The sequence below is a fragment of the Trachemys scripta genome, chromosome 6 (genome assembly GCF_013100865.1).
Source record: "Trachemys scripta elegans isolate TJP31775 chromosome 6, CAS_Tse_1.0, whole genome shotgun sequence".
In the NCBI taxonomy this organism is placed as follows: Eukaryota; Metazoa; Chordata; order Testudines; family Emydidae; genus Trachemys; species Trachemys scripta.
Window position 1 is genome coordinate 117,460,172 of NC_048303.1, and position 23,530 is coordinate 117,483,701.

Consider the following 23,530-nt stretch of genomic DNA (forward strand, 5'->3'; position numbering starts at 1 on the left):
ATTGTTAACTTGTTTTGAAAGGGCAGGCAGAGTGCAAGCAAGGTCTTTTGCACTAAGTCTCTACAGGTAGAGGGTTTCTTTCCTATATAAGATGGCAACTTGAATTGGCTCTTTTACCAGAGATATTACTGCAGTTTCTGGGAGAAATCAGCTTCTGACCAACACACTGACTTTTGGGCATTAGGGTTACAAGTTGGAGTTTGCTTTGAGCCTCACAGGCAGCCAAACGATCATACACTAGACCTGTTCATATACTCCTGCATGTGCAAACAGTCTAAGTGCCAACAATTGATTTGAGACTGCAAACATGGAAAAAAGTTTCAGCATTTAAGAACAAAGGAGTTCTGGGCCCATTGAATTGGTCAAGAGAAACTGTATGGATGTCAGTTTCCTGCAAGGTAAAGGCAACAGGTTTATATTATTCTCTGAAGGAGGTCAAATGTAGGCTGAAGACTAAGACCTATAAGTCTGTCATGTCCTTTACAAGGAGAGTTCAGAGCTTCTGTTGTCCTCCTTTGTCTAGAGGCGGTGAGGATGGTCTAGTCCTTCTCCACTTTATCATCCACTGCAGAGTCTCCAGATGAAGCAAAGGGTCCCACAATCCATGTGAGGGGAATGTTGTGCACCACATACTCCAGAAGCTCATTCAGAGACTCCTGTGCTTTGGTCACCTTCTCTCTGCTCTGGGAGAGGACACTGCTGGAGAGATCCTGGAAGGAAGCAGCAGTAGAGAAGGAAGCATGGAGGTCTTCTAGGCCGCTTAGGATCTGTTGGACCCGGTCCTGCATATTGGCTGGGAGGCCCTGGATGCTGGATACTAGGGTGAGACAGATGGCCTGCAAGTGATGGATGATGCTACGTGAAACAGCCAGTGTCTGAGACTCAATCAGCTGTGAAGAAGGAAGTTAGCAATTAATGGGAAAAAACCCCCATGTATAAAACATTCATACATTATAATTAGAGTGCAGGGTTGAATGCATGACATCTGAATACTACCTCTAAATTTAACTACTAATAGTCCTGTGATTTAAACACTAGGATTAACCTCAAATAATTCTAGACTTTTTCAGTAAGGGTGATACCTCTGGCTTTGCAGAGTCTTTGTCCTCATTTGCTCCTATCTCCCTCCTGCTCCACTCCTGCCACATTTGATTCAGCTTCTCTTGGCCATCATGAAGCTTCAGACCCACAGCCTCTTTAGCATAGTCAATCTGGAGAGATTAAAAGAAAACAAAACAAAAAACCCTGATGAGATGCTTGAAGTCTGACTTCAGTGAGAAACGGCAATGTCTCTAGAGAGCTGTGGATTCCTGTCAAAATTCTGTCACTCAATACAAAAAGGTTGGGATGCTTCTGCTGCCTTGGGGCGATGGCTCTTCTGGTTATTGGTAGATCACCCAGCTGGGGGCGGGAGGGTGATTAAGGAAAAAATGTCCTCTGGAATATGCCAACTTATGGATATTTTAAAATCCAAGACTGACAGGAGACATCTGAGCTCTCCCCATCCCATGTCATAAGTTGTCCTGTATACTATACTATCAGCATACTAAATGTTTTCATGGAAACATTCATGAGAATCACAGCTCATTAGAGGTCGGTCTGGTCTTGTCTTATGATAGGGTCATCTTGCAGAGTACATGGGGGAGAAATGGAGTTCTGCAGTGTGCTGTGAGCCATGCTAAAATTCTGCTACAGCTTCATTTTGACTAGAAGTTGAAGTGAACCAGTTACAAAATGGAATGTGTCAGTACAATGGCTGTGTCTTTTATATCTAACCTGGGAGACATGAAAGGCAACGTCTTGTGTAAGAACATTTGTATAGTCTACTGAAGTGTTTAGCAATTGGAGGTGTTGGCATCTCATGTTTTAGTGTACTCAGATCTCAAGGGGCAGTTTGTTTTAGAAGGTGTGATTTAGGTGGTCTGCAAGAGATTCTTTTAGATCAATTTCTTGTCCCCAGGATTTGATGGCAACACTGGAAGTGTCAGAATCAGTTTAAACTGAATCAGACTCTGGAGCAGAGGCTGTATTTCACAAGACATGGCTGTGAAAGTGAGTACACAGGGCCCTGCTTAGAGGTGAGCAAAAAGCTTTCTCAACCATATTTCCTTAGTAGATACATGCACCACATGGCAGGTGAATCTGAAAGTATTTGCAAGATTAAAAAAATTGGCAGCAAATCTTGAGGAAGTAGTATTTCCCCACCTCTCCAATCCCCCCTTGCTTTTACAGACTGACCTGTGAAGAAGCAGGCTGTACCACCACAGTGACAATGCTCTAAGTCTTGCTATTGTAGACAAATATAGGCATCCCACAGAAAGCTATTCATATATAGGGTTCATCACTATACAACTCCATGGCAATGCTTTTAGGGGGACACCCCCAAACCTATGATTTGCATTCCCTACCAGATCAATGGTTTGCTGAAGCTGGAAGAGGGCCTCCTTTGTACTTTGTCCAACTTGGTTCACCTTGCCCAGGGAGTGCTGGTAGGCTCGTTGGCGGAGTTTGGTTGAAAGGGAACCCAAACGTACATAGTAACTCTTTGGCTGTCTCTGCTGCTTTACCGAGGCCACTTCAAACCCCTCTAGAGATGTTGCAAACTTAACTGAAAGGAATGAGAAGAACAAGGTTTAATCCTAGTCAAGGCTGAGAGTCAGATGAAGTACCATTGTGACTGGGGGGGGGGCAGGAGGCCATAATTTTGATCTGTTGTAATCACTCCCTGGTGCTAGGAATCCTTTCCCTAATTCGTGCTTATGCAGCACAAACTCATTCTTAGTTAACTCAGTACCCAGAGGATTTCATTTGATACATCAGAGGGCCAACAAGGCCACATAATTGAACTAAAATAGGATCAGTAATTTACAGCGAAGGACAGGTGTTTGTGTTAATTTAGTCACTAGAGGATTAGTATTTGTGCACTAGTGTAGTAAGAAGCAGACTCCCAATGACAGCCTATAATAGGGGCTATTCCAGTTACAGCAAAGTGCTTGCAGCCTGTCTCAAGTCAGCCTCTTTAAATAGCTTTAGTACAAGATGATTTGGGTAGGAGGAAGTCACTATCTAGTGGAATAGCAGGCTAAAAATTCATCATTGGAAAGGTCTGACAGGTTATCCAGATTAAGCAACTGCCTTTGAGAGCTGATCAACTAGTAAAGAGTTCATGCTGCTAAGATACCCTGTATCACTGGTCTACAATTTGAGACGAAGTCATCAGCTTCAGAGATAAAATGTGCTATTTATTATGTATTTTGATGTGCTGAATTCAAATATGACAATTAAAACAACTGATTGGCTACTGTTTAAGATATTTAAGTTTTTACATTTTATGTCTGTAGATAGTAGCGTTTTAATCCTAAATTGTAAACCTAGGTCTTTTCATGTGTGTTTGGTTGCTTTACATGATATTTCACCTGTCCTGTTTATGTAACACTTTAAAAATCAGCAAAAGGGTTATATAAATAAAATTAGGAAACAAAAGGCAAAAAATTATGTACATAGTTTAGTCCTATTCAGTGTCTACTCAGCGCTTCTTGGCTTGTCTCTTGTATTCATTAAATGGAGCATCTCGTCACTGTCCAGCAATAGTCTGCAAGCACTGATGGGCTCCATTTGCCCTGATAGCGTTTCTCCATTGTTGCAATGTCCTGGTGAAATCGCTTGCCGTGCTCATTGCTCACTGCTCTGCAGTTCAGTGGAAAAAAAAAAACAAACAAAAATCTAGATGAGTTCAAAAAAATGTATCTTTAGTGACATGTTGCAACCAAGGCTTTTGTATGCCTTGAGGAGGTTTTCCACCAACAACCTGTAGTTGTCTGCCTTGTTGTTTGACAAAATTTATTGCCACTAACTGGAAGGCTTTCCATGCTGTCTTTTCCTTGCCATGCAGTGCATGGTCAAATGCATCATCTCGAAGAAGTTCACGAATCTGAGGACCAAAGACACCTTCCTTTATCTTAGCTTCACTTAACCTTGGAAATTTTCCATGGAGGTACTTGAAAGCTGCTTGTGTTTTGTCAATGGCCTTGACAAAGTTCTTCAGACCCAACTTGATGTGTAAGGGTGGTAACAAAATCTTCCTTGATTCAACAAGTGGTGGATGCTGAACACTTTTCCTCCCAGGCTCCAATGACTGTCGGAGTGGCCAATCTTTCTTGATGTAGTGGGAATCTCTTGCACGACTATCCCATTCGCAGAGAAAACAGCAGTACTTTGTGTATCCAGTCTGCAGACCAAGCAAGAGAGCAACAACCTTCAAATTGCCACAAAGCTGCCACTGATGTTGGTCATAGTTTATGCACCTCAAAAGTTGTTTCATGTTGTCATAGATTTCCTTCATATGGACTGCATGACCAACTGGAACTGATGGTCAAACATTGCCATTATGCAGTAAAACAGCTTTAAGACTCATCTTTGATGAATCAATGATGAGTCTCCACCCATCTGGATCGTGAATGATGTTGAGGGCTGCCATCACACCATGGATGTTGTTGCAGGCTACAAGATCACCTTCCATGAAGAAGGAGACAAGATCCTTTTGACTGTCACGGAACCCCTAACATCACCTGCCAGGAGATTCCACTGCTGTAGTCTGGAGCCCAACAGTTCTGCCTTACTCTTGGGTAGTTCCAAATCCCTGACAAGGTCGTTCAGTTCACCTTGTGTTATGAGGTGTGGTTCAGAGGAGGAGGATTGGAGAAAATGTGGGTCCTGTGACATGGATGGTTCAGGACCAGAAGTTTCATCCTCTTCTTCGTCTGACTCAAGTGAGAATGATTCTGGTGCATCAGGAACCGGCAGTCCTTCTCCATGGGGTACTGGGCGTATAGCTGATGGAATGTTTGGATAATGCACAGTCCACTTTTTCTTCTTTGACACACCTTTCCCAACTGGAGGCACCATGCAGAAGTAACAATTGCTGGTATGATCTGTTGGCTCTCTCCAAATCATTGGCACTGCAAAAGGCATAGATTTCCTTTTCTGTTCAACCACTGGCGAAGATTTGTTGCACAAGTGTTGCAGCATATGTGTGGGGCCCACTTCTTGTCCTGATCTCCAATTTTGCAGCCAAAATAAAGGGGATAGGCTCTCTTAACCATAGTGGTGATACTGTGCTTTTGTGATGCAAGTCACTTCACCACAAACATAGCAGAAGTTATCTGCACTGTTCACACAAGTACGAGGCATCTCTGCTCACTTTGGCTAAACAGAAATGTGTCCCTTTGCAAAATCAAACACTGACAAATGAGAGCACGACACTGATTTCTAGAGCTGATATAGGGCAATTTGTTCAGCAGAGTGATGTAAGCTTTGTGATGATTACATCATCCATGACTTCTAGGAATAACATGATGCAATTCATATAATGTATGATGCAATACCAGCTTCAGATTGCATCATTCATTGTTTTGCCTAAAAAGCAAGTACTGTCCAAACCCAGTCAGATTTATTCATAGATCCAGTCAAAGATGTATTTTAGTCATTTCTGGTTTAAATTGAGATCCCTTCCCTTTGTAACTCACTTATCCTCTGCCATTCCCAAGTCAAGGGTCGTATATACACTGACCCAATAGCATATCTTGAAAACTAGAGCCAGTCAACAATTTTAAGCATCATTTTTGTTCAGTGACCCAGAATTAGTAAAGTTTGACTACATTTCAGAAGCATTTTGGCTGTAGAGCAGTGTCAGAGTCCAGACCAACTGGGAAATCTATGCACTTAAGAGATTTTATACAAAGCATTGCATAAGATGGGCTACCATGGATCAACACCTGCATAGTACTCATCTGTTTAGAAAAGGAAGGGGAACAGGAGCAGTAAATAAAGCTTTTTAGCATATATTGTATACAGTAAGCTTTGGGATGGTAGAGACCTAGATGTGTGAACAGTCATCAGCTCTGTAGTACCTGCAGGTATACCCATGAAATCCTAAATTAACTCAAGTTTGCTGCAGACAATGCAGTACTAGGAAGCCATGCCAATCAGCCCCATGTTATGGGTGAGAAGCTCAAAGGCTGCACCAGGTAGCCTCAGTGAAGACATGTTAATTAACATCTCTAATCTCAAGATGCATGTTCATTTCAGTAGAGTCAGAGTTGTAGTTCTGATCCTGCATGCCAACACCCTCCCCAACTCCCGGTTGAATGCATGCTTTATGGGAGGGATGTTTGTGAAGATACTTAAGTGACAGATAATTATACAATTAAGGTATGAGTAGACATTTAACATTAGAAAAATTGAGATTCTCCAGGCAGTCAGCGTTATATCTCCTAGATTTAGTGTACTGTGAAGAGTGCACTGACCTAATTCTTCATCTGTTATAGGGAGGTAGAAGTCCACCAGTTCCTCTGATTTCCCTAGCAATGTGTCAATGCTGCTCACAACCTTCTGCCCCACACTTGATTCCATGACAGCACTCATGCTGCTAGTCATTACAGATCTGGTGGCATCCATACTACCCTGCACAGTCTCTTTTGTCTTGCCCATCATTCCAGTTACTACATCCTTTGCTTCTGTGACAGCACTGACAACTGCATCCTTGGTGCCTATTACTGTGGAAGATACTAGCTCCTTGGTGTTTGAGATCACCTAGAAAAAAAAAGTGGTGTTAACAGATTATGAATGAGTACAAGAGTGGTTTTAATGGGGGATGTGCCATGCTCTGTCCATACAGTTTTTTAGTCTTAGGCTTCAGCACCAAATTCACTTCCTTATTTTCCACTAGTAGTTTCTTCCATCAGAACAGCCTTCATTTGGGACAGCTCCTTACTGCCAGCCTTTGTTTCAAGGCAGCCATGTGGTTTGGCCAAAGCCTTATGACCAGGGACTGCTCCCATGACTATGACATCAGAATCCACTCATTTAGATTATTCTAATCAAAGTAAGACTGCTGCATCCTTCTGTCCAATAGTTCTCTTGACAAAAAAAGTTACCTTATCAGCTGGCTGTTGAAGAATTGGCAGTTTCTCCTCCAGCTTGTTCAGTCCTTTACAGGCATATTCATTTACTGCTGCAACTGTAAAAAGCCAACTTTAGTCCCTCAAAGTTCTTTTCAGTTTTAGCAGAGTTCCCTGGAGTATCAGAGAAAGCTTGGAACTGGGACAACTGATTTCAAGAGACTAAGTCAGAGGAGGTCTTGTTACAATGTTTACAGTGCCTAGACAAATGGGATCTGGACTGTATCATTTAGGACACTGAGGTGCTCCCATACTACAAATAAGCTGATTGTGGGTGAGAAGTCTATGGCTTGCTATACTGACAGGCTCTTCCTGGAGGTAAGTTAATGTTTAATTATGCAGGCAGTGTGGAAAGAATGTTTTAGAATCCTAGGACTGGAAGAGACATTGAGAGGTTATCTAGTCCAGTCCCCTACACTCATGGCAGAAGTATCTATACCATCCCTGACAGGTGTTTGTCTAACCTGCTCTTAAAATCCCCAATGATGGAGATTCCACAACCTCCCTAGGCAATTTATTCCAGTGCTTAACGACCCTGACAGTTAGGAAGTTTTTCCTCATGTCCCACCTAAACCACCCTTACTGCAATTTAAGCTCATTTCTTGTCCTATCCGCAAAGGTTAATGAGAACAATTCTTCTCCCTCTTCCTTGTAACAACCTTTTATGTACTTGAAAAGTTATGTCCCCTCTCAGTCTTCTTTTCCAGACTAAACAAACCCAATTTTCCCTCAATCTTCCCTCATAGGTCATGTTTTCTAGACCTTTGATCATTTGTTGCTCTTCTCTAGACTCTCCAGTTTGTCCACATCTTTTCTGAAGTGTGGCACCCAGAACTGGACACAATACTCCAGTTGAAGTCTAATCAGTGTAGAGTAGAGCAGAAGTATTACTTCATGTCTTGCTTACAACACTCCTGCTAATACATCCCAGAATGATGTTTGTTTTTTTGCAACAGCGTTACACTGTTGACTCATTTGGCTTGTGGTCCACTCTGATCCCCAGATCCCTTTCCTGCAGTACTTCTTCCTAGGCAGTTATTTCCTATTTGTGCAACTGATTATTCTTTCTTAAGTGGAGTACTTTGCATTTGTCCTTTTTGAATTTCATCCTGTTTATTTCAGGCCATTTCAAATTTAATCTTATCCTCCAAAGCACTTGCACCCCCTCCCAGCTTGGTATCATCTGCAAACTTTATAAGGGTACTCTGTGCCATTATATAAATCACTGAATATATTGAACAGAACCAGATCTAGAACGGATCCCTGCAGGACCCAACTTGTTATGTCCTTCCAGCATGACTATGAACCACTAATAACTACTCTCTGGGAATGGTTTTCCAATCAGTTTTGCACCCACCTTTAGTATCTCCATCTAGGTTGTATTTCCCTAGTTTATGAGAAGGTCATGCGAGACTGTATCTAAAGCTTTACTAAAGTCAAGATATGCCATGTCTACTGCTTCTCCCTTGCCCCCCCAAGGCTTGTTACCCTGTCAAAGAAACCCCATCAGGTTGTTTGGGCATGATTTGTTCTTGACAAATCCATGCTATTACTTATCACCTTATCTGCTATTGTAAATTATAAGTTAGTAAAGCCCTACTTAATTTGTGATATTGAGGCTTCCACACTATGAGGCTTCTGCAACATTAGCCTTCCACTGCAATTTTGCCTGTAGGAGCTCTGTGCTACTGCTGACAGCAAACCCCCTCCCCCTACTCTCAGCTGTGTGTTCCTAACAGTGAAAAATTGCAGAACAGTAATGACTTAATTACTGCAAATAAGGACCATTACTACTTTTCTGCAATTTTCCCATACCTTGTCCACAATTTTGACAATCATCCCACAATTCAAGTAGGGCCTACGAATTAGTGTGTTTGGCTACAGTAACTCAAACTAGGTTTTTAATGTTGCTATATTGCCTTTAGAATCTAAAAAAATTGATCCTGCTCTCCATTAAGTCACATGACAATAGCAAGACTTGTGTCTTCAAATTAAGAAGACTGAACAGTGAATCAGATTAGGGCTGAAGAGACCTCAGGTGGTCAGCTAGTCCAACCCCCTGCTCAAAGCAGGACCAACCCCCAACTAAATCATCCCAGCCAGGGCTTTGTCAAGCCAGGCCTTAAAAACCTCTAAGGATGTTGATTCCACCACCTTCCTAGGTAACCCAATCCAGTGGATCATCACCCTCCTAGTGAAATAGTGTTTCCTAATAGCCAACCTAGACCTCCCCCACTCCAATTTGAAACCATTGCTTTTTGTTCTATCAATAGACTAGCTCCATCCTCTTTGGAACCCCCCCTTCAGATAATTGAAGGCTGCTATCAAATCCCCCCTCACTCTTCTCTTCTGCAGAAGAAACAAGCCCAGTTCCCTCAGCCTCTCCTCATAAGGATTGTGCCCCAGCCCCCTAATCATTTTTGTTGCCCTCCATTGGACTCTCTCCAATTTGTCCACATCCTTTCTGTATTGGGGCCCAAAACTGGATGCAGTGCTCCAGATGTGGCCTCACCAGTGCTGAATAGAGGGGAATAATCACTTCCCTCGATCTGCTGGCAGTGCTCCTACTAATGCAGCCCAATATGCTATTAGCTTTCTTGGCAACAAGGACACAGTTGATTCATATCCAGCTTCTCATCCACTCTAATCTCCAGGTCTTTTTCTGCAGAACTGCTTAGCCAGTTGGTCTCCAGCCTGTAGCAGTGCATGGGATTCTTCTGTCCTAAGTGCAGGACTCTGCACTTGTCCTTGTTGAACCTCAGATTTCTTTTGGCCCAATCCTCCAATTTGTCTCGACAGTGGTTTTATTTATGGACATTTGTCAGATTTATCTGTCCTGGCAAAACCATATTGCAATCAAAACTGCTTAAGGTTTACCTTCTATACTGCTGGCTGCATTTCATCTGATGTATGTAATTGTTTTTTGTAGGCCAGTACTGTAGTATTTAAGGTTATGCTTTAGCTGGTTAAGTTAAACAGCAGTTTATTGGCTGATAAGTAAGCTGTCAACTTGGACAGGAGTAGATAAACTTGCTGTAGGTTTTACAGATTTGTCTGTAAAGCTGAGCAATATTTGTTTGGCATATTTACTAATAAGACAGAATTTGTCAGTTTTGATGAGCAAAGTTGCCAAAGGTCAAGACAAAACCCAACTGCCAAGAGTTAAAACCTATAAGGAAAGACCTGTTAATAGTTGTCTGCCATCCCTCTTGTTTGTCTGCATGTTTATTTACATTGTGGGTTTTTCAGAGCAGGATTGGTCTTAAATGTCTATGTTGCCTAGTAGTTTTGGGTGCTATATAAAATATATTTTAATCATCATCCTCTTCTTTGGAGGTGATGTCAGCACATACAGAGCGAACCTGCACTATTTCACATGGAAACGATGCTTCACCTTCAGCTCCCTCCCAATATGCCTTTTTGCAGAAATGGGCATCACCCAGATGCAGCATTACTCACTCTGAGGTTCAAGCGTGGTCAGAATTGGTTGTACACCATCAACTGCAGCAGTAGCAATTGTCTTTGCTCCCATCTCTGCAACACCACAGACTGACTTGATGAGTGAATGGTCTTCTTTAGTGGCAGTGTAAGTAGTAGAAACCTTGTCATAGGTAGAGCTGACCAGTGGCAGATTGGCCACCCTACTCACTACACTCTAAGAAAGGGAAGAAAGTTAGAGTCCAGCTGGTTAAACAGATTCTCAGTAACACTTGCATAGGTACCCTTTCCCACCTGAGAATCTTAGGGCTGTTGAATCAGTACCGCCTAACTTTTTCAGGGACTCCAGCAAAGGTTTAGTTTCTCCTCCAGATACCTCCTTATGGTAGTTATAGTGCCCAGAAGTATTTTGCTGAGAGGCCATGCAATTTAGCAAGAACTAATCTATCACTTACTATTAGTTTTGCAAGTCTGTTCCTGGGATAGAACTAGAAAGTTTGCAGACTGAAGAGAGACTTATGTCAGGATGTCCCACCTAAGATGCTCTACTAGCCTCTAAAGTCCAGGAAAGCAATCTTATTTAGATTCATTTAAGGTGCTACTATCCACACCTGTAGGTAGTGTTGAAGCTTGCCAATGGTGTACAGTAGTTTGATCAGTAGGTACAATTAGCACCAATCAGACACAAAAGGTAGGACTCTTCCTTCACCAATCCCAAGAAAGCTTCAGATAATAGATAAGATTGTGACATGAGCTGAAGCTTTGGGGACCCCTTATCAGCTACCAATTATGCTCAACTCCCAGTGAAGTCAGGCTCTGACAGACCCAAAGGGAATATGTTCCCGAGTTGAAGACTACATGTTAGAGAGATCTGATGTGATTTCATTCCAGCAGTGGTTGTGTTGTCATTTCTAGTTTAACACTCATGAATTATGAATTGGTTTAAGGCAAGAAGGGACCATTGTGACCTAGTCTTGTCCTGCAAGAGACAGGCTGTAGAATTTCATCCAGTAGTTTGTTTCCATGTCTTCTGGAAGAATTAAAGTATTTCTTTTGGAAAAAACACCCAAATCTGATTGTGGTTATATAGGCTAGTTTACAAGCCTGCTTTAATTCTACCTACTTAGCAACCAATAATGTACCTACCTGATGCTCCTGATCAGTCTCTAGACAAGCAGCATTTGTTTTGTTTTCGTCTATAGACATGATGAAGTTGGATATCACTGAAAAGGATGAAAAGGTGAGGCATTTTATCCTGAGCCATACCATTCTCTGCAAGATAGAGCTCTAAGTCCAACAGGCTAAAGATTGCCATCTACGCCTTCCTGCTTTCAAAGCTTATTGTGTAAAAAAAAAAAAAAAAAAAAAAAAAAGGGGGGGGGCATTAGATAGTAGCAAGTGCTGTTCCAAATACAGAGGGGAAGGGGGAAAAGGAGAGAGTTCTCATCTACCAGGAATGAAATTATCAGGAGAATTTTGGAGAGGATAGCGTATTGCATATAGCACCTGACATGCTATAATGTATTTGGAGAAAAGACATACCCAGCAATTCCTCTGTTTCCTAGGAGTGTAAGAATCACTTAGGAGGTGCTGGTTTCTCTAGTTCTGGTCACAAGGTCAATCCCACCTTCCTAATTGGAGAATCAGTGTAGAACTTGGTAAGTGGGGGCCAGGTGTTGTTACTCAGATAGGGCCAGCTCTGGGAGTAGGCAAATACTGACCACCAGAGGGTCAGCCTTTGGTATGTCCAGTTACAGTGCTCCTTCTGACAAGTGGTTAGGGCTAGGTCAGGAGTACACAGTGGGTCAGGTTTTTTTTTTTTTTTTAATAAAAACTTGGAGGTAGTGGGCAAACCCCCTAACAGTAACTTAGCCAAAGGAGTTGAGACTTAGTCCATCTCATCTGTTCAGATGGAGAGGAGTACACAAACTAAAAAGGGAATATCGAGGGTTACAGTTGAATTGTGTTTGGCAGACAATTATACCACTATCATGTGAATTTGATTTCCGGAAGATGCTTATTCAGAGAAGTCTTGTCTCAACTGGAATTTCTATTCCTGCTTTCAAGGTCACCCATTGCCTCCCCACATTCAGATGGGCATTTCTTCTGATTTTGTTGGAGAGTCAAATAAGTCAAGACACCACCACATTAGTGTTAGTTTGGCCTCTAAAAGAGCTAGTACACCGTATAAATCTAAATAGGACTTTTCATAGCCATCTAGTCCAATATACTGTCTCCAGTAGAGTATACTGGGTAGAGCCAGATGTACTGTTATAAGTGTTAATTCAGATGGGAAGAGGAGGTTCTTAACCCAAATAACTGATCGCTGGGCATTGGGTGCTGAAGCACAAGTCTAGTTATCCTTAGTTACCACCATGCTCGGATGCAAGTCTAAATGTTTAGCATTACTAAGCTCTTTCCCAGTATGTCATTACAAATTGGAGAGAGTCCAGCGGAGGGCAACAAAAAACTAGGGGGCTGGGGCACATGACTTATGAGTAGAGGCTGAAGGAAACTGGGCTTATTTAGTCTGCAGAAGAGAAGAGAGGAAGGCTGCTATCAAATCCAACTACCTAAAGGGGGGGGTTCCAAAGAGGATGAAGCTCGGCTGTTCTCAGTGGTGGCAGACAACAGAACAAGGAGCAATGGTCTCAAGTTGCAGTGGGGGAGGTTTAGGTTGGATATTAGGAAACACTATTTCACTAGGAGGGTGGTGAAGCACTGGAATGGGTTCCCTAGGGAGGTGGTGAAATCTCCATCCTTAGAGGTTCTTAAGGTCAGGCTTGACAAAGCCCTGGCTGGGATATTTAGTTGGGGTTGGTCCTGCTTTGAGCAGGGGGTTGGTCGAGATGACCTCCTGAGGTCTCTTCCAACCCTAATATTCTATGGTACACAATGCATTACTAACCTATAGAACTTGCTGTAAGAGGTACATAGTTTTAAATGAGTTCCTGTATAGTTTTTCAAAACTTCCACCACATTTAAAAACAAAACACAAAAACTAGATGCCCTAATTTATTAATCTGTTCATATGGAAGTTTAAATGGCTTAGATACTGTGACTGCTGTGTGATCATTTTGATTACTGCTCTCTCTTTTTATATAATTAATTATCTTTGATATGACTAGAAATGAACACTGTATTTGAGGTTAGCTTTTAATACCAGTTTACAGAGCAATACAAGTTCAGCCTTTTGCATTTGTTTCAGTGTAATATTCTTTATTGAAGTTCCACATTTTGTTTTATCAGTACTGCACTTTGTTGGTCTCTTCCCTATATAGAGAAGTATATTTAGAACACCGTTGGATATGTTGATGTTGAGTCTCCCAACATGCATTTGATTACATGGATTTGATCCATCCTAACTTCTTTATTTTCAAAATCACTAACATGCTTCATGCATCTAGTTTTAGACTAAAATTGATGTCTATTAGTTCCTCCTCCCCACCCCCAACTGCTGACTGCTCACCCCCTGCTGCAGCCTAGTACATGAAATATTAACTATGTTGAACAGGGGAATGCTTCACTTCTGGTCAGTTTTCAGCATAAGAAGTTTATCCTCAGTTTCCCCTTAACCAATTTAGAATTCAGGACAGACCTTTGCTTCTCACTGCATGTGTTTATTTTGCTTAATAACTTCTTGTGAAGCACTCTCAAGAGCCTTCTGAAAAACCTAAATAACTATCTACCACTTCTGCTTTTTCCACTAGGCCCTCAAAGAATTAATAGGTTTGAAAGGATAATTTGCCCATACAAAAGCCACACTTGTTTATCTGATGCTTATTTAGATTTTAAACTTGGCTTTAGTTTGCCCAGGAGTCAAGTTCATTTTTACTGGCCTGAGTTCCCAGGATCATTTGGTAGCACATTTTTAGGAGTTATATCAGCTATCAAATATTCACACACTTCAAAATTAGATTTCACATCTGTTATCAGTTCAACCACTTTGTCACATTGCTTTAGAGCCTGTGGTTGAATGCTACCCTGTCCTCTAACTTACTGTAACTTGATAAATCTATTAATATCTTAAGAGGATGTGCTGGAAGAAACTAGAACAAAAAGTCATGGAATGAATCCCCAGTAGTTTCTCATGTCACACTGCTATTAGATGCAACTTTCTTAAGCTGCATCAGGTATCTCTGCACCATTTTTATATATATACTACTTTATACACAACCTCTGTTTTCCCCTCAAGCTTCCATTTGTAGGAAGCTAGGTTTAGTACTACCCATCTGAATAGTTAGATTTAAAAACAGGATTCCACTCAATGGATTTGGAAGCTCCTGTGCCCTACTGCAACATAATCTCACATTGCTAATTGCCCGTTCCTTTGGTGAATTAACAAGATCCACATTTGGGAGCAAGTCATACCTGGTTAAGAAGAACTAGATTGGCCCAAGGCTCGATTGCCTCTTAAATTAGAGGATTAGTAACAGGTTTTGAATCTTGATTTTCAGTTTCATAGGTTCAAACAATTTGGCCACTTGTTATTCTTCTCTGTATGTTTCATGGTCACAGTATAAGTGACATTCACCCTTTTAACAATTTAGAGCTAATATGTTTTTTGGTTAAAAATCTCAACCAAATCAGTGACATGTTTTGTACCAGCACAGAAAACACAAAAATGGAAAGCTCCCTATGGCAGGGAAAACACTACAGTGGCCCAACACTGTAGCATTTAATTTCAGAAAAGGCAACTACACAAAAATGAGGTTAGTTAAGCAGAAATTTAAAGCTACAGCACCCAAAGTAAAATCCTTGCAAGCTGTATGGAACCTTTTTAAAGACACCATAATAGAGGCTCAACTTAAATGTATACCCCAAATTATAATAACCAAAAGAGCACAAAAGTAAAAGCATTGAGAGGCAAAAAGACCTCCTTTAAAAAGTAGAAGTTAAATCCTGGTGAGGAAGATAGAAAGGAGAATAAATTCCAGCAAATGAAGTGTAAAAATATAATTAGGAAGGCCAAAAAAGAATTTGAAGAACAGCTAGCCAAATATTCAAACACGTAAGAGCAATTTTTTTAATTCTATCAGAAGCAGGAAGCCTGCTAAACCACCAGTGGGGCCACTGGACGATCAAGATGCTAAAGGAGCACTCAAGGACAAGGCCATTGTAGAGAAGCTAAATGAATTCTTTGCATCATCCTTCACAATTGAAGATGTGAGGGACATTCCCAAACCTGAGCCATTCTTTTTAAGTGAAGAATCTGAGGAACTGTCCCAGATTAAAGGGTCAGAGGAAGTTTACCAATTTGTTCCAAAACTAAGTCAATAAGTCACCAGGACCAGATGGTATTAACCCAAGAGTTCTGAAGGAAATCAAATGTGAAATTGCAGGACTACTAACTATAGTCTGTAACCGATCATTTAAATCGGCTTCTGTACCAAATGACTGGAGGATAGCTAATGTGATGCCAATTTTTAAAAAGGGCTCCAGAGGGGATTCCAGCAATTACAGGCTGGTAAGCCTGACTTCAGTACCATGCCAATGGGTTGAAGCTATAGTAAAGAACAAAATTGTCAGACACAAAGATGAACATAATTTATTGGGGAAGAGTCAACATGGTTTTTGTAAAGGGAAATCTATTAGAATTCTTTGAGGGAGGTCAACAAGCATGTGAACAAGGGGGATCCAGTTGATATATAGTGTATTTAGATTTTCGGAAAGCCTTTGACAAGGTCCCTCACAAAAGGCTATTAAGGAAAGTAAGCTGCCATGGGACGAGAGAAGATTCTCCCATGGACTGGTAACTGGTTAAAATGTAGGAAAACAAAGGGTAGGAGCAAATTGCCAGTTTTCAGAATGGTGAGAGGTAAATAGTGATGTCCCCCAGGGATCTGTACTGGGGCAGTCCTATTCATAAATGATCTGGAAAAAGGGGTAAACAAACAGTGAGGTGGCAAAATTTGCTGAGGATACAAAATTGCTCAAGATTGTAGTTCAGTCCCAGGAAGATTAAGAGCTACGAAAGGATCTCTCAAAACTGGGTACACAAAAAAAAAATTCAATGTTGATAAATGCAAAGTAATGCATTGGAAAACAATCCCAACTATACATATAAAATGGTGTCTAAATTAGCTGTTACTAAAGAAACATCTTGAAGTCATTGTGGATAGTTCTCTGAAAATATCCACTCAATGTGCAGTCAAAAAAAAAAACCCCACACATTGGGAATCATTAAGAAAGGGATAGATAGTAAAACAGAAAATACCACATTGCCTCTGTATAAAGGCATAGTATGCCCACATCTTGAATACTGTGTGCAGATGGGGTCACCCTATTACAATATATAATATAAGACAGAAAAGGGCAACAAAAATGATTGGGGTATGGAACAACTGCTGTATGAGGAGAGATAAGACTGGCACTTTTCAGCTTGGAAAAAGAGACTACTAAGGGGATAGGATAGAGGTCTGTAAAATCATAATTGGTGTGGAGAAAGTAAATAAGGAAGTGTTATTTACTCTCTCATGACAAGATCTAGGAGTCACCAAACAAAATTAACAGGTAATCAGTTTAAAACAAAACAAAAGGAAGTATTTTTTCCCACACAAGACAGTCAACCTGTGGAACTCCTTGCTAGAGGATGTTGTGAAGGCCAAGACTAACAGGGTAAAAAAAAAAAACTAGATAAATTCATACAGCATAGGTCCATCAATGACTATTAGCAAAGATGGGCAGGGATAGTGTCCCTAGTCTGTTTGCCAGAAGCTGGGAATGGATCACTTAATGATTACCTGTTCTGTTCATTCCTTCTGGGGTACATGGCACTGGCCACTATCAGAAGACAGGATACTGGGCTAGACAGACTTTTGGTCTGACCTAGTATGGCCACTCTTATGTTACATTTTTAATGAATCCTGATTAGTCCCTAGTTTTTTACCTTAAGGCCTAAGGCATTGGGATGAGTAGATTTAGATTTTTATAGCCAGAGCTTAGTTTAAGTACTGCTGTTGTTAATATGTTTTACTCTCATCTTCTGCTAGCTTTCTAGAGAGCAAATAAGCCAGGTTTCATAACATACACACCAAATAGAAATAACTTATTTGCTACTTATTCTGCTACCAACATAAGAAAACATTCCTTAATACTAGAATTAAAAAGCATTAAACTAGTTTTAAATAATTACATTTTACTGTTCAACCCAACTAACACTATAGCCCCCATAGTGCATTAAAGTTATTCTCACCAGACTTTTCCTGCTTGACTCATACACTGCCCTATGGGAGTAACACTTGTTCAGCTTTTATATGAGACTAGTGATTTCATCACAGGGTGTGGCAAACTGGCAATGTGAGAAAGCAATCAGAAAATGACAGTCTCCACCCTGACTAATGAGGGCTGGAACCTGTGGTGTGCTCAACAATTGTCCTTCCTCCCTCCAGAGTAGGAGCTTCTGCTCCACTCCAGCCACACCTGGTCCATCTTCTCCTGACTATTGTGAAATTTCTGATCATTTCCCGTAGTTCATTTTTAGCCTACAGAGGGACAAGAGATTCAAGAGCTTGAAGGGAGATAGAGCAAAAAAGGACCAAGGAAAGAAGCCAGAGCTATATGATTTTCCACCTACTACATACACAGACCCTTTCTGGACAGGGTCTTTTCAGAACCCAGGTTAAGGTGACATTACTGCAGTAAGGTTGCTAGAGTGAAGGAAAACAAAATGGTCTGAACATGAATGGAAATCTTGCAAAAGGGTAATACTAGCATATATTTATGGTAAGGGAATCTCATAGTTAATCTCAAAATAGCTCCAGGAAGAGTGTTTTAAAGAAAGGGGGAAGGGATTCTTTTCCCTACCAAGTCAGTTGTTAGAAGAAGGTGAGAAAGGTCCTCTGGGTGCTTTCCCTGACATGTCTCACCTTGTCCAGGGGCGGTTAATAGGCAGTGGAGTTTGGTTAAAAAGGAACTTAAATGCAACATGTGTCAAGGAGTCACAGTATACTGCCCAATTGCGTGGGGACTCTTGGGTTTCTGTGTTGCCACATAATCAGTGTCAGGGATGTAGATAGCTAGCTGAAGGTGTCTTTACAGTTAGGATGAGAAATCAGTTGAGAATTTGAATTTTATTACTGCTAACTTCAGGATCATAACCTACACATAAATGTGTCAAGCAGCTATGGTGGCAGTTTTCCAGTCTATGTACCTGTAATGGGGTATCCTATCAGTCTGGTATCAAGGAGACTCTACATATGGGGTCACTCAAGAAGAGGTAAGTTACAAAACTCCTTTTTCAGTGGAGTTGCTTTGCAGTCATCCAAGACCAGGCAGGAAAGAGTTAAAAGGCCAGGCAGTTCAGCCAATCAACACTCATCAGCCAAGCTAGATGGACCTGTCCTTTGAACTAGACTGGGAGCATGGTAAAGGTAGATATGGATAGTGACTTTAGATCAGGAGGAGAATGTGCTGGTTCAGACTAAGAATGGGTTTGCTCAGGCTGACTGGCTTTTGCAGTGTGGAGAGGGGAAACGTTTTCAGTTTTGACCAGCTTTACCATTACAAATATAAGGTAAAGTACAATTTTATTATGAGCGCCTGTGATATTTTTTTTCATCATATCTGGTGCTCTTTTAATATTGTTTTTTTTATTGCCTTAGCTTTTGCAGCAAAGTGATCATATGATAATTGGTTTTTGCTTGCTTTTTTCAAATAAAATACAGCTTCCAGCCCTCATGGTTAAGGAGAAAAGTTTGAAAAATGTGAATCTTCAAAGCTCAGAAATCTGAAGACAAAAATTTAAAAAAAATGTATTTGACTTAAAAAACATAATTTTAAGGGGGCTTCCCCATAACTTTTGAATGAGTGTTGTTAGAAATAGTGAGTCTTAATACATTTTAATTTGAATAAAGATACTGTCAGTAATTAAACATGCTAGAATCTATGATGTTAACATTTCAGGATATGGCCTCAGAGGAATTAATAATAGGTTAGAAGGAGTAGTAAAGCTGTACATATTGGGTTCCGGGAAGTGGACCCCGCTTTGCCCCCCCACTGCTAAAGGATCACCCCACCCCAGCCTAAGGGGAGGACCCACAGGGCCTAAAACCCAAATGATTAAGGGGGACAGTTAGTAAAGCTGTAGGAAGGTATTTTCCATCTCAGATCCTGAACTCCTCACATTCAGAGCCCTTATATTAACTATCTGGAAATGGCTTTTAGACACACATTTTTTGTTAATGTATAGATGTCAACTACTTAGACTCCTTCTAGTGGTCTTAGTTTAGCTCACGGCAGCAGCAGAGAAGAGTTTTTTTGGCCTGAGTCTCTTCTTTCTTGCATTAATTGGAACTACTCATGATGTATATCAATGTAAGCAACAGAAGAACTGGACTGTGCTTTATATCTGAGCTAGCTAGCTAGTACTCAATCCTTGGGTACACTAATGGGTTAAGTGGCTACACCTCCGACTGTGATGTTGTATGGTCATACAGTGTTTTTGTGCTGGCTTTTAGGCCAGTATAAAAGCAGGAAAACAAGCTGTTTTACAGCAGTAGGCCTATGTACTTTATGTGTATGTAACTCATGTACCTAATAGGGAGATGTCTCTTTAAGAGACCCATTGGGGGAGGTAGGAGTGAGTTGTGTCTGGGTCATTTTTCTTCCCTTCCATTTCCGATTTTCTTATTGTGGACAAAAGCATCGGGTCATTTGAGATTCAGATCAGATGTGCCCCCTATTCCCCATCACCTCATTATGTGGAAGGGGCCAAACCGTTAGGCTAGCCTACAGCAGCTCCTTCCCCAACACCCCATGTAATGTAGTGTTTGTGAATCAAAGGACTTTTCCTCCCAGGACAGTGGCACAGGATTTGGCACCCGTATTGGTCACTGCCGGGCACAACCTGCTGCAATGGTTATTTGTCAGTCCCACACTGCAAGGGGATCAAGGGAGGGGCTCCATCTCAGCAGCTCGAAAAGGACAAGGCACGCTGGCATTCAGTGGTCTGTGAAGTTTGCCTTTCTCTTCTCCACAAAGGCTGCCATCCCTTCCTTCTGGTCATCCGTAGCAAAGGTGGCGAGGGAGAGCCTCTTCTCCATTTTATCCCCCTCGGTCAGCGACTTCTCAAAGGCTGCATTGACCGCTTCCTTGGCCATTGATGTTATAAGCTTAGAATTCCCTGCAATCTTCTCCCCACAGCTGATGGCTTCTTCTAGCAGTTTCTTCATGGGGTAGATTTTGCTGACCAGGCCTGCTTTTTTGGCTTCCTGAGCAGAGATCCTGTCTCCTGTGAGGACCATTTCCATCACCAGGGACTTGCCCACTGCTCTCATGAGTCTCTGAGTCCTGCCATCTCCTAGAATGGTTCCCAACAAGATTTCAGGTTGCCCAAACTGCGCTTTCTCGCCAGCATAGATATCACATCACACATCATGGCCAGCTCACAGCCACCGCCCAGAGCATATCCATTCATAGCTGCTATGACCGGCTTCCTGATCAGAGAAACTCCGTTCCGGTGTGCAAGAAAATTGCCACCGTAACATTCCTGGAAGGTTCTGGTCTGCATCTCCTTTATATCTGCTCCAGCTGCGAAGGCTTTCTCGCTGCTGGTGATGATGATGGCTCCCACATGTGGGTCCTTTTCAAAGGAGTCCAGGGCCTGGTTCATCTCATTCATCAGGCCATTGCAGAGGGTATTCAAGGCCTTGGGGTGGTTCAGCTGGATCACGCTTCGCCCCCTGCTTCTCCACCACGAGGTACTGGAACAGAGTGCCTGCCGAGCAGAGCTAAGCCGGGGCTCGCAGCAGCAGGCGGGCTGGGGCCCGGGCCGGGCGGAGCAGTGCGCAGAGTGGGACAGCCATGGTGGAGCTGAGCCAGGGGCTCTGGGTCACTGTTGCTAGGCAGATTAAGCACTCCACATCCAGAAGCTTCTGGAATTGGATGTGGTAGTTTTTGGTCTGCTCCAATAGGTTCCCTGTTGTTGGAGTCCGACTCTGGGAGTGAGAGCAGTAAGGGCAGCTGCTTTGCAGGGGGCCATGTGCCCTGGGTGAGTTGGGAGAAGCTGAGCCAGGAGCGGGAAGCAGGCTGTTGGCCCTAACTCGGAAGCACTTTGCAGCAGGTTAGGGATATTGTTATCCTCCAACGGGGAAGCCTGGGCAATGCTAATTATAGCCAGGGGAAATTGGGAGGGAAAAAGAACTTCTATTTTAATTGTACGCTTTGAATGTTGTTTTGATTTTAGTCAAACTGTTCTAGTTAAATTGTCTCAATTAGTCTGATTCACCAACTTTTCTTTAAATGTAGTAACTGCGTGGATTCCAGCTGAAGGTTCCTACAAGCCAGGGAAGGGAAGATGTTGTTTTAGACTCAGCAGACTGTAGGGATTTGGTGATCAAAGACTCTAACTGAGACTTAGGTGAACAAAACCTAAGTGGGAACTTCCAGTTTCTTCTCGCTGTGTTTCTGTGAAGACTGAACTGTTCCAATTTTAATTTGGTTTTTTATTTATGTTTATGTATAACTGAAGGGAATGTCTGTGGATTATAAAATCGCCATGTCATGCTGTAAAAATTAGATTATTTTTTTATCATAAGATTTGATAAAGTTATTTGATTAAATTAATTTCTATAGTTCCTTTTGCGACTTGAATGTGGGGAGGTTGACCCTGTTCAATCCTTGCTGAAAATCCTTAGAGACTGAACTCTGGGTCTCCAGCTACTTTCTATGGTTGTTGGGTTGGTGGTGGTTTTTAAGGCACTGGAGATGGGAAATGAAGTGAACTCTAGCCCACCCAAAGGTTACATATGTGTCACAAACAAGCTAGGATTTTAGCAAAAAGGAAATGGTGTTTAAAATATTAATTTGAATCCAGTACCTAAAGTGTATAGTTTATACCAAGGTGGATAAAAATCAATTTTTTTAAATATTAAAAAAAATCTGATTTTTTTTTTAATTTAAATAGGCTTTCTCCTCAAAAAGTATTTTATCCAAAAAATCTGATCTAAAGATTGAGTTTAATTAAATGTGTCTTAATTAAACTCAAAGATGTTTCATACTATAGAACTAGAATTTATAATCCCTATTCCATGGTGAGATAATATATTCATGTAATGTTTAAGAAAAAATTTGTAAATGAGTTCCAATAGTTCATGGATTAGGGACCCAATTTTATGAGGTTCTAGGGACTTCTGTATAGATTAACCTAAATAATCTTTCTATCTACCCAATGGGACTCAGTGCTCAGTCTAGACGATACCATCAGAGATGCTTAGTTTTGCAGTTCTCAAACTGTGGATTTGTCTCTCCAGAGATAACATGCTTGTTAACAGCAAAAATGTTTTAAAATAAATGATATATAGAGGTGAGAAATAACAGATCTCAATCCCTCTGCAAATTTGTGTACACAGAGTTAATCCCTTACCTCTCTCTAAAAGTGCAAAGTTTCAAAAAGTTCAATGAAGAGAAGATTTTTGGGGGCAGAATAGAATGGACAAGGAGAAGAAGTCTGGAGATAAATGTGAGAAGGGAGGGACAGGCAGCAGAAACAAAAGTGAAACTGTTTGAACAGCATATGCAAGAAGTCTTGAGGTCTTTCTGAGCGTAGCCTTCATTGATTTGAGACCTACCATACCATTCTCTCACTAGAAGAGAGAACCTAAAATGGCAGCAGGCCGTAAAAGAGACCCAGTTTGGGAATATTTTAATGAAGTTCCTCTAAATGTAGGCAAGACAGGCATGCGTGCAAAATGCAAACAGTGCAACAAAGAAATGCAAGGCCTGGTTGCCGAATGAAACAACATCATGAGAAGTGTTCCTTCTCAGGAGGAAGCTGCATTGAAGATGATGAAAGGAACATGTCTGAACATGCAGGATCTTCAGGTTGGTAAACTTTTTTATTTCATACTTCTTTCTTAAGGACTGCCTGTCTTCCTTCTGGACTATTCTTGAATTCTCATGTTTGAGCAAAAAATATAGTTGTTACTTTATGGTACTAGCATTTTAGATGCAGTTGTGATTAAAAAATAAATAGCTGAAATAGGCAGATCTTCCTTTTACAATTTCACCTTTAAAGTAGTACTGAGTTTCAGTGAATGCAATGAGTAATACTACATGAGCAGTATGGTAATAATAATAATTACATAACTGCATTGACTTATTTTGTTTAGGAGACTCCATCTTCAACATACAGG

General features: G+C 41.3%; 1 protein-coding gene and 1 pseudogene across 1 annotated transcript; both read right to left on the reverse strand.

The window, feature by feature from the left end:
- Window positions 1-539: 539 nt before the first annotated feature.
- Window positions 540-11,603, reverse strand: LOC117879649 (perilipin-3-like). Its single transcript, XM_034774921.1, has 7 exons — window positions 11,544-11,603; window positions 10,419-10,614; window positions 6,936-7,018; window positions 6,306-6,591; window positions 2,409-2,608; window positions 1,083-1,211; window positions 540-890 (listed from the first exon to the last, which is right to left on the reverse strand). The coding sequence occupies exons 1-7, from the start codon at window positions 11,601-11,603 to the stop codon at window positions 540-542; spliced, it is 1,305 nt and encodes a 434-aa protein (XP_034630812.1).
- An 8,714-nt stretch (window positions 11,604-20,317) lies between these two features.
- Window positions 20,318-21,202, reverse strand: LOC117879545 (annotated as a pseudogene).
- Window positions 21,203-23,530: the final 2,328 nt, after the last annotated feature.

Coding starts and splice junctions, on each gene's coding strand:
- LOC117879649 (XM_034774921.1), bottom strand. CDS start 11,603: ATGTCTATAGACGAAAACAAAACAAATGCTGCTTGTCTAGAGACTGAT. Junction 6,592..6,935: donor TTCAACAGCCAGCTGATAAG/GTAACTTTTTTT, acceptor TTTTTTTTCTAG/GTGATCTCAAACACCAAGGA. Junction 1,212..2,408: donor TTCAGCAAACCATTGATCTG/GTAGGGAATGCA, acceptor TAATCTCTCCAG/ATTGACTATGCTAAAGAGGC.